The sequence below is a fragment of the Calliphora vicina genome, chromosome 4 (assembly GCF_958450345.1).
Source record: "Calliphora vicina chromosome 4, idCalVici1.1, whole genome shotgun sequence".
Taxonomy (NCBI): domain Eukaryota; kingdom Metazoa; phylum Arthropoda; class Insecta; order Diptera; family Calliphoridae; genus Calliphora; species Calliphora vicina.
This window is the reverse complement of record NC_088783.1, coordinates 96,460,781-96,472,888: the sequence shown is the minus strand read 5'-3', so window position 1 is coordinate 96,472,888 and position 12,108 is coordinate 96,460,781. Positions and strand designations below refer to the sequence as shown.

At 29.8% G+C, this 12,108-nt stretch overlaps 2 protein-coding genes and 1 pseudogene across 2 annotated transcripts in view; 2 read left to right on the top strand and 1 right to left on the bottom strand.

Moving 5' to 3' along the window:
• The window catches only part of Rbcn-3A (Rabconnectin-3A), a 452,485-nt gene that overhangs the window by 296,221 nt on the left and 144,156 nt on the right, over nucleotides 1-12,108 (top strand). The window lies entirely within an intron of this gene.
• Nucleotides 2,500-3,272, top strand: LOC135956614 (uncharacterized; annotated as a pseudogene).
• Nucleotides 4,474-5,906, bottom strand: LOC135956609 (putative nuclease HARBI1). Its single transcript, XM_065507147.1, has 4 exons — nucleotides 5,673-5,906; nucleotides 5,393-5,611; nucleotides 5,196-5,343; nucleotides 4,474-5,135 (listed from the first exon to the last, which is right to left on the bottom strand). The coding sequence occupies exons 1-4, from the start codon at nucleotides 5,904-5,906 to the stop codon at nucleotides 4,474-4,476; spliced, it is 1,263 nt and encodes a 420-aa protein (XP_065363219.1).

Sequence of the window (12,108 nt, the reverse complement as noted above, 5' to 3'; positions counted from 1 at the left end):
AAAATTAAAAAAGTATCATTAGAATAAACAAAAAGTACCATGAAGTATCCGCTTGAATTTTCAATCACTTAGGACCATATACGCTTAATTTCATATTTCTAGGTCCATTATATTATAGAAAATTCAAAAAGTGCCATTAGAATATAGAAAAAGTACCAAAAAGCACCCACTTGTAGTTTCCCACTCACTCGGTTCCATATAAGCTTTATTTCATTGGTGAAGAAATTACAAAAAGTACCAATCGAATAAAGATAAAGTACCACAAAGTGTCCCCATAGAATTCTCACTTACTTAGGACCATATATGCTTAATTTCATGTTTTTAAGTTCATTGTTATAGAAAATTCAAAAAAGTACTATTAGAATAAACAAAAAGTACCAAAAAGTCTCCCCCTAGAATTCTCACTCACTTAGGACCATATATGCTTAACTTCATATTTCTATGTCCATTATTACAGAAAATTCAAAAAGTACCATTCGAATATAGAAAAAGTACCAAAAAGCAGTCACTTGTAGATTCCCACTCACTCCGGTCTTAATTTCATGTTTTTAGGTTCATTGGTGAAGAAATTACAAAAAGTACCATTCGAATAAAGAAAAAGTACCAAAAAGTCTCCCCCTAGAATTCTCACTCACTTAGGACCATATATGCTTAATTTCATGTCTCTAAGTCCATTGTTAAAGAAAATTCAAAAAAGTACCATTAGAATATAGAAAAAGGACCAAAAAGCCCACACTTGTGGTTTCCCACTCACTCGGTTCCATATAAGCTTTATTTCATGTTTCTAGGTTCATTGGTGAAGAAATTACAAAAAGTACCAATCGAATAAAGAAAAAGTACCAAAAAGTCTCCCCCTAGAATTATCACTTACTTAGGACCATATATGGTTAATTTCATGTTTCTAAGTCCATAGTTATAGAAAATTCAAAAAAGTACCATTAGAATATAGAAAAAGTACCAAAAAACCCACACTTGTGGTTTCCCACTCACTCGGTTCATATATAAGCTTTATTTCATGTTTCTAGGTTCATTGGTGAAGAAATTACAAAAAGTACCATTCCAATAAAGAAAAAGTACCAAAAAGTCTCCCCCTAGAATTCTCACTCACTTAGGACCATATATGTTTAATTTCATGTTTCTAAGTCCATTATTATAGAAATTTCAAAAAGTACCATTAGATGAACAAAAAAGTACCTATAGTACAGTTCACACATTTTGGTACCTAAATATTATCCCCTATTCCTAACACTAACTTCACTCAAATACATATCAGCTAACTTTAATGTCGATAACTGAAATAATTTAAATTTTAAAAAAGTACCATTAGGAGAAAAGTACCAATTTCCCTTTTCTTTCCCCTCAAGTTTGAAATTTAAAAATATTCCATTTTGCCAAAATTGTTTATGCTACAGGCATGTATCAAAATATTAAAATCTGTGTTAATGTGCCCAAAAATAAATATGTTTTAAAAAAAGTACCAAACTGTTTACCCGGATTTGGCCCAATATACACCTTGGTACTCGAGTTCCAAATAACACCCTGTTAGTTAATTTTTATATGAATCCAGGAACCAACATTAAAAAAAATTATCAAAATTGGCTTAATAATTTCAAATATAATGTATTTTCCCGATTTTATCCCCTTTTTGGTACCTTTTTTATTCCCATTGAGGTGGTACAATTTCATTGAAATAAATTTCTGTAACGTGGTGGGAGCTCATAATAAAATATTCGTATGTCTATGTCAAATTATAGAAAAACATATTTTATGAAAAAGTACCAAAAATTAACACAATTTTTATCCCTTAAAGGTTCGAATTTCCAAAAAGTACCAAACTTATATTTTTTATTTTTTGTTAATTAAAGAATACGATTTAAAATTTGTTTCTATGTTTATTGGTTTAAAAGATACATAGGGTGCAAAAAAAGTACCAAAATACAGTTTTTACCCGTTTTCTCCCCTAAAAGTTTCGAATTTCCAAAAAGTACGAAACACCTGTCAGCTTATTTTTTAAATGGAGTAACATGCTATTTTAAGTTTGTTTGTATCTTTATTAGTTTTGAAGATATAAGGTTACCGAATTTACCCGTTTTTACCCTTTTTTACCCCCTAAACGTTCGAATTTCCAAAAATCCCTTCTTATCGGATCGTTTTGGGGAGGGAGGAACCCACAGTTAAAATTTCGTGATTCTAGCTTCAGCCGTTTGGGCTGTGCGATGATGAATCAGTCAGTCAGTCAGTCAGTCAGTAACGTTACTCTTTTATATATATAGATAAGCTTTCAAAGTTCTAAACTTGAGCCGTTTTTTTCTTAATATAAATTTGGATTAATATTTTAGCTTTAAAAAAATCGCCATAAAATGTTTTACACATGAATATTTGGCCACACTTAAAATCCAAAATAAACAAATAAACAGCAAACAGCTGTAGCTTTATTTCAAACTTTAATTTCTGTGTAAATTTTGTAAATATATTTTGTTAATTGTGACATTTTTGAAAATGGAAAGTGATAGTGACGCCCCCATAAATAAAAAACAAAGAATGAAACCCAAAGTTAATAAAGAATGGGAGGAAGAAGATGTTTTTAAATTGATAACATTAGTGGAAAGTGAGAAATGTTTGTGGGATGCAAGTGATGAAGGGTATCACAACAAAACCTTACGCGACTGCGCCTGGCGAAATATTGGCGAGCATTTTAATGAAAAATATGTGATAAGTGATTTAAATGCCAAATGGACCAATTTAAGAATACAATTTCGAGGCTATGCAAGCAGAGCAAAAACCAAGTCAGGTCAGGGAGCCATAGAAGCTCCAAAATGGAGATTTTTTAATGCCTTAAACTTTATTGGACGCGCTGAAGATCAGCAGACTCAACAAACCATATCAAACATTATGGTAGACATTGAGTCAGATAATAATTGTAAGTACATACTATATTGATATACATATACATATGTATATACAAATCTTAAAAATGTTAAATATACCTACTTATTTTCTTGTAGCTCTCGATAATTCCATGTCATCAACCCCGCCATTGCAGTTACAGTCAGTCAGCTGCATCCCAAATTGCTGAAACTATGCGTGAGGCTATAGTTTCCATGAAAGAACGCAATCAAACCGCTTTGAATCCAAACACTACATTTTCGAATTTTTTATTAAGTGAACTTAACACGCTTAGCCAGGAAACAGCAGCAATAGTACGTAAAAGAGTAACATTGTTCTTTTTTCAGTGCGTGGAAGAAGCTAAACATAATGAATTGCTAAATTAATTTTTGTGCAGTCTATATTTTTAAAGTTATGATTTTTTTTATTAAATTTAAGTTCTCCTCTACAATAAGCATTTTAAGTTTTTGTCATGAAATGTTTTTTTTTACCCTTATCTAATTTGCAGTTGTTAAAAAGTTAAGTTTTCTTTTAAGATATGAAGATCTCATTTTTTCTGTAATATGTAATTTGCTTTGTTTTTTTTGAGTTTTTAATAAAACAAAATTAATTGCTTAATCATTATCACTAATGTTTAATCTCACTACCAAAGACGGTAAGTATATCGGTTTTAACTATTCCGTTTTTAACACATCGAAGCAATAATACAATTAAGAGCTTGTGAGTATTGCAAAATGATTTTTTAGGACCTATAGGCAATTATTAGATAATTTTTGTAGAATAAACTTATAATCCAGCTGATCTGAGTGGGTCACAGTGGGTTGAAGTTTTAATATTTTGACGGAAAGGAGCGCTATACTAAATGTTGAGCGCTATACAAATGTTGTAAGTTAATGTCTGAGAGATTTCTTATTGTCAGAGTTATATTGTTATATTTAGATCTATATTAGTTCCAATTTTTGTTATAATATCTTTAACCGTTAAAATTTTACATTAAATAAAATTTTATATTTTTCTTCATGGAAATCATATATAATATTTTTTGTTTTTAAGTTTTAAATGTTAAGGGATATATATATCATAACGAAATTCGGAACTAATATAGATCCAAATGTTCTTAAATCAATGGCATTATATTTTTTGACATTTTTTATTTTCAAATACCGGAATTCTTAAAACGGGGAAAATGTGTTCCAAAAACTGAGTTTTTTTTTATAAAAGTGCGCACTGTGAAGTTATTTACCATATGATAGTAAAAAAACTTTGCATGTAATTCAGTAACATATAGGGCTAACAGTTATGGATTTTTTCGAGGATCAGTGCTTTGTGTTTTTAGAATTTTACTCAAACCTAATTTTTTTTCAAAATTGGTCAAGTTTTGATTGGTCTGTTTTGATTGGGGACATTTTTGGGAATAACGTAAAAAATCAAAGTCTTAATTTGTTATTATTAAGAAATAAACAGTTTATTTTATTAAGAAAATTTACATAAAAAAATAAAAATACAAACTAATACTAAATAAACAACAAATTCAAATTTAGTAGTATATTTTAGTAAAAAAAATTAAAATCTATATACATTTATACACTATATGTGTTTATATTGAAACGACACCTCTCCTTCCTCTACGAAATACTGAGAAAATTCCTCCCTTATTTTTGAAGCTTCGGGAGCAATATAATAGCTAGGCGTTTGAATACTTGAAAGACTACTGCCAATTTGTTCATTGCGCCATTCACCAGGAATAAGAGTGCCGTCTTCTGAATAATGGTCTACCAGGTTCGAATTAAAGTATATGGAACTTTGTTGACTCATTAAAAAGTTATGAAGTACACAGCAGGCAAGGGTTATTTGCCTTGTTTTTAATGGTTCTAACTTTATTGGGCTACGCATTACTCGAAAACGTGCTGACATAATTCCAAATGCGTTTTCAATTACTCTCCTTGCTCTCGACAATCTGTAATTAAAAACTCTTTGCATGGCGTTCATGTTACGAGCACTAAATGGTTTTATTAAATTGGGTGTCAGAGCAAAAGCGTCATCAGCAACCAGAAGATAAGGAACAGGCATCGTTCTCATTGGTAGTGGCTTTGGAGGTGGAATATTAAGTTTTTTGTTAACCAGAGCATTATGGAATGAGCATTTCCTAAAAACTCCTCCATCAGATATTCTACCATTGGATCCTACATCTATATATAAAAACTTATAGGATGCATCGGAAATGGCCATTAGTACAATACTATGTGTACCTGCAAATATCGAACACAAAAGAAATAAAACAAAAAAATAAAGTTGGTTACTGTATTTACCTTTGTAATTATAGTAAACACTTCCTGAATGTGTTGGTGCAGTCATAACAACATGTTTACCATCTATAGATCCGATGCAGTTAGGAAAATTCCACAACTGCAGAAATTTCTCGGAAACGGATTTCCATTCTTCTTCTGATGATGGTATCTATAATTATATTATTAAAAGCTATACAAAATAATGAAAAGTATTATACTTTTAAATAGTTCGGCTGTAAAACACTATAAATAGCATCGCAAACTTCAGGAATAATTCCTGAAATTGTATTATGCGGAATACGAAAAACATATTGAAGAGATCTGAAACTCTCGCCAGTAGCCAAGTAACGAAGTGTGACCGCTAAACGTTCTGTAGGCGAAATCGGCTGACGAAGCTTTGTTGTCTGTTTTTTTATAAGAGGTGTCACTAATTTAAGCTTAAAATGAACAAAATTAGATTGGTCTATATATAAATATATATATATAATTTGAACTTACCAAGTAGTCAAAATCAGATGAGTTCATTCGTAAAAAATTTGAATATAAAGACGGGGTTTCCAAACGTAATTCTTTTAATAATTTGGAACAACATCCCTCATCATTTCGACGACGAACCCACTCTCTAACCCATTGTCTCGGTTTTTTGTTGTTATATTGGCTTTTCTCCTCTTCTAATATCACTGCCGCAGCCGCACCACAGCATAATATTAAAAAAGTTTCACAATCTTCCATTTCGATGTACGTTTGTATTTTCATAAAAATAATTTTATGTTTTCTGACAGTTTGAACAAATATTTTTATAAGGCAAATATTTGTCAATGTGTGACCGCAAGTCAAACATGTTTTCCCATATGTGTATTTGACAATATTTAATGTCTGTTTTATCAAACAAAAATGGGCAAACAAATGTGCGTAGTGTGACCAGAAAATAAAATTTGTATTGCTTCAAAAGTATTTTGGGCAAATACAGTCAAACATAAGAGTGTCAAATGTTTGCCTAATCTGACCGTACCTTAAATTGGGTTACTGTATTTTGATATCGAATATGCGATTTTAGAATTTTTGCCCTAAAGTTTAATTTTACATACAAAATAGGCGTCCCCGCGCGAGGGGAGGCCTCGGTTTCAAACATTTTATACTTTTTTTTCATATAAAATATTTAATGTAAAGTTAGCTTTTCAAAATGTATAAATACCTTATACATCTTCTTAGAAATTTTTTAGATAACTTAAAAAGAAAAAAAATACTTGTTCCCAAAAAAATAGCGAAAATCGATTTTTTAAATTCAGATGCATATAACAATTCTTTTTGGACCCGCTGTTATCAAAAAACTGGAGTAAAATTTTCAAATGCGAATATCTTCTAAGCTAAAATAGATAATTGATAGGTATGACGAGGTATTTTGTAGTGTTCGATGCGGAGAAATGTAATTTTATAAAATCGGAATTCAATCGAAGAAATAGGATCGTTTTAAAAATTTAACATACAGTTACAAATAAGCCATGTTCGTACAAGTTGCATACGTCGCTTTGAGTTGTTATCCTGTTAAATCCTAAAATCGTCTCTTATACCCAATTTCTCAGCACTTTGTAATAAATTATTATTCAATAAGTTAAAATATACATTTTTGTCCATAGTGTCATCGATAAATACTAAATTCCCGACCACAGTTGACGACATGCATCTCCACATCATGATATGGCCTCCCCTCCTTCGTGTTTACATTGCCACGTAGATTTTTGAGTTGCAGTTCCGTATTTAGTTTTCCCCGAACATATGACTTTCCATCAGACCCAAAAAGATTTAATTTGTTGATAAAAGCTAATTTGATCTTGCTTTCAATTTGCAACTGAAAAATCTACGTGGCACTGTAATCAACTGTATTTTAACTTATTGAAAAATAACTTATTGCAAAGTGCTGAGAAATTGGGTATAAGAGACGATTTTAGGATTTAACAGGACAATTAACATGGCTTATTTGCAACTATCCAAACATCTTTAAAACTCCAGCTTAACCACCAAATATCAATGTTATTGAGAATTTGTGGAGTTTTCTTGGGAAATATATTAGAAAACAGATAAATAATAAGTAGGAATTACAAAATGCACTCCAACATGAATGGCAGAAGATAACGACGCACAGTTGGGCAGAATCGAAATTTTTTGAAATAAATCTGGCATTTGTAAACGGCTGGTCCGATCGGGATAAAATTTGAATTGGGCGTAGCCAAGAGTATTCGAGTTTAAGTTATTATAATGAGCCCTACAAATACTCCATGGGCGGCGCTATAGGGACCTTCAACATGTAATATCTCAATTAGATTAAAAAATATGCCACTTTAAAACTCCGTCCTTCAAAAATATTGCACTTTTTCATACTAAAGAATTTGTATAAATATTCTTAATGTGACTGAGTCAGAACCAATGGTTTGTGTTGAATAAAATATTAAGAAAATTTATAAAAAAAAATTAGTATGAAAAAGTGTAATATTTTTGAAGGACGGAGTTTTAATGTGGCATATTTTTGAATCTAATTGAGATATTGACTTGAAATTTTTGTAAGACCAAAAATTAACTTATCTAAACAAAAAAATATAGCTCGGAATAAATGTGGATCAAATTGTTCCTAATATTTGCAATCCTATTAAAATTTTGATATAAATTTTAGTTTTACAAACTCAATGAATATGTGATATGCAGGGAAACCGGAAATATGCTCTAAAAAAAGCGTTTTAAGCGCTTTAAATATGCAGTAAAAACTTTAAAATATGCTCTTAAAATTTAAAAAATATGCTCTTAAAAAACAAATTTTTATATAATTTTTAACCAAAGAATATACTTTTATTTAAAAAAAATCAATAGCGGTATTCACAATATCCAAAAAATAAAAACAAAATACATTAGAAAATATTTGTCAATAAATAGCTCTTCTGCTTTCTTACTAGGCCAAGTACTCTACATTGTGAATACCGCTAATACAATTCATTTCTAAATAGGTAAAGTAACATAAATCGTTGTCTAGTAGATCTGAAAACATTTTTATACATAGAAAATGTTCTTTCGACATCAACTGAAGTTATAGGAGCAAAATTAAAAAACAATATTTCTTTAACACTTAGAATTATACTTCAAAATAAAAAATTTAAATATTTTTAGGTGAACAACAGTTTTTTCATTTTTTGGAAAAATTTTCGAATTGGTTTTTTTAATTTTTTTTTTAATTTTTTTTTTTTTTTTAAATTCTTAAAAAAAAATTTTGTTATTTAAATTTTTTCAATTTTGAATTTTAAACAAAGCAAGTAAAAACCTGTAACACAATAGCGAAAAATAAGTAAGACAAAATTTGTTTGATAAAGTCAAAATATGCTATTAAACAGTAAAATATGCTCTAAAAACGCAAAAATATGACATAAATATGCTGTTAAAACAAATATATGCAAAAATATGCATTTAAGGGTAAAATATGCAAAAATATGCACTAACAAATCGATTCCAAAATTCTTAAATAGTTCTGAAACGTGTAAATATCTTATCCATGTGCTCATTAGACTCACCAGAAAAAACATGCATTTGCATATTTTGGTTTCCCTGGTAATATGTAATAAAATCTTTATTTATTAGCAAAACTCAATGAAATTTTCAGCGTTTTTTAAGTTTCTCTTGTTCTAAATAACAAGGTGTAAAAAAACTTGTCAAAAGGTTAAAGGAAATCCCGCAATTCCTAAAAATTGGAGCGAAAATTCCAAAAATGGTATTTTTAACAATTTTGCCTATAGGGTCCACATTTCCTTCTAGGCTGGGAAAATACTTTAGGAATAAATAGGGAACACATCAGGGTTTCCAAAGCTGCTTTCCGTTTTCTGATCCCAGCTTTTGGATTTTAGAACATGTGGCCCAAAGTTGAAATTTTGATAAAAAATACGTCAATTTCAATTCAATTTCCAAAGGGCGTAGGGCCGACATGTTCGAAAAATAGGACATGTTTTTTATACCAAAATGTTCTCCGTAAAGAAACTTTATAGAAAAACATAAAATTGTTATATGTTCTTAAAGAAAGTTATTTTTTAATAAAAAAAGAGTTAAGTCACCTTTTAGTCCAAAAAACAGCAAAAATATACTATTTTTTGAATTTTTAAATTGAAAATCGGTTATTTTTGGATTCGTAATTGATATTGCTCTGAAATCTTTTGTATGTTGATAGTAATTTAGTTGTCTAACTAACAAAAAAAATTCGAGTCCATTCGGTCCAAAAGTGCGCCCTATACCAAGGTATGACAAAATTTTAAAATTTCAATTTTGAAATGCCTATAACTAGGAAATTATAAGAGATAAATAGCACACGCAAGCATGTTTTTCCAAGATCTAGCCGAGCGCTTTCCAAAAATATAAAATTCTTTGAAATCGGATGGGAAACACAAAAATTGCACGTATTTAAAAATGTTACATGTCGAAGGTACCCTACTTGGAGCCCCCATAGCGCCGCCCCTGGAGCATTTGTAGAGCTCGTTTTAATAACTCGAATACTCCTTGGCTACGCCCAATTCAAATTTTATCCCGATCGGACCAGCCGTTTAGAAATGCCAGATTTGTTTCCAAAAAATTTCGATTCTGCCCCACTGTGCGACGGAATATACTCAAAAACTGGTTAACTCTATGCAATCTATACTTAAATCACTTTTAAAACAAAAGGGATATCCCACAAAATATTAGTTTTCTTTAAAATATGAATAGTTTTCTTTAAAATTTTCAAATATTTGTCGGTGTTCTTTTTTTAGTATGTAAGATAATTATAAAAATATAACGAAATCTTTTATAAAAAGTCATATGCTCGAAATAAGCTGTGAGTAGGGTTTTTAATTTCTCGACCTTTTTGGATTCCCGGAAATCGGGAAATTTTTTTCGACATTCCCAGGTACCCGGCTATTCCCGAAATATATAATGATACTGTAAATTAGGAATATTATAGCCAAATTTCATATAAAAACTTAGTGTTATAATTATTAAATATCAGAGCTTCGAATTAATTAATATAATTTGAGCTTAATTCACTAAAATCTTAATCCGTAATTAAAAAATGTCACCTTTCATTCCATAAATCCATTCCTAATATTTAATTTTTTAGATTCATTCCGAAGACTTTGTTTAAACTGAATTAATTTTAAAGTTAATTAATAACAGAATTTATTCAAACTTTGAATGATTAAACTTTTGTTAAATCAAATCATTTACAAAATTAATTGAAAAAATTTTCTTAAGCCTTTTTGTACTGGATTTAAATTGAAGAAAAATTTAGTCATTTAAAAATTTTTGAAGCTATTTTGTTATGGATTTGAAGAAGAAATTTAAAGAAATTAGAATGATTCAATAAGAAATAAATTCTATAAATAATGAATTCACTTTTTAAATTTTCATACGAAAAACCCCAAATAAATAATAATAATAACTAGCATAACCCGGTGCACTTCGCTACCCCTACCCTAGTAAAATTAAAAAAATATGCATGATTTCTTATACAACCTAACTACGTACAATGGTACGAAAATAACACATGCAAAATATAACTAACTAATTTGGTATGGGAGATACCACTCCACTGTTCTGGTCCCACCCATTTTTAAATCTTTTCTGTAAAAAAAAAACTCATATCAAGCTTTACTTTAACTTTCCTTCCTACTACGCCGATCACGCTTAGCTAAACTTCGTACAGGGATCAGGAATAAATTCGTTTTTAGCTAACTTCCGTAGAATGGTAATAAATTGATTGATACAGAGTTTAAATATTTTTAGAATTATAGTTCTCGAGATATTCACAATTAATTATTTACATTGTGCCACCACCACTACTGCAATCCCGACCATTTTCAGACAATCTCTGTAAAATGGTAATACAGCTATGCGGACAAAGTTTGAATAACCTTGCAATTATTACTTTGTATAAAAGGTTACTCACCTCCTTTTCCGACCCCTCCCATTTTGGTTCCCCAGATATTCGAAATATATTTACTGTGTATGGGAAGTGCTACGCCCTCTAATCTAATTCCGTCTATATTCAGCTAAACTCCGCTCAGTAATAAGAAATTAATTCGTAAAAAGTTTAAACACTTTTACAATTATAGTTCTACAGATATTCGAAATTAATTATTTACTTTGTATAGGGCCACGCCCACTATTCCAATCCCGAACAATTTCAGCGAAACTATGCAAAATTATAAATGAGCCATTTAGACTAAGTTTGAAGAATCTTGCAATTATATTTCACAAAAAATTTAGAAATAACTATTTAATTTGTATGGGAGGTGACTCATCATTTTTTATTAAACTTCATGCCGTGATAAGAAATTGATTCGTATGAAATTTGAAAACCGTCACAATTATAGTTCTGCACATTTATAAAATATTTTCAAAATATATTTTTTTAAGTGACTTTGAAATACTAAAGACTTCTTCTTTGTTTTCTTTAACATTTCTTACTTAAAATAGAGCGAAATCAATACTATTTAATTGTTTCTCTTATTTATTTACAACAACAAATTGGACAAACACGCATTGCTTTGTTTACATTTTAGCTTAAGGTTCACATGTACACGTTATTGCATATCTGTTAGTAACATCTTTAAACGCTTATAACTCCTAAAACACTGAACCGATTTCAATATATATACATATATTCTGCACTTCTTTGAATAAATCCCTTTAAAATGCTATATTTCTTGCCCAAATTGAATGTATAATGTGAGCGTAAAAGGAGTCTAAAGAAATCGACTTGCCTATTAATATTATGATAAGGGGTCTATTACTGCTGAGATATAAGCGAAAAACTGAAAAAAACTTTTCACTGTTTTTTGGTGTAAAAAATAGTGTTCTAAGTTGTTTTCTATGTAAATCCCGGTACAAATTTCCCGGGAATTTTGCCAATTTTTCACTACCCGATTCC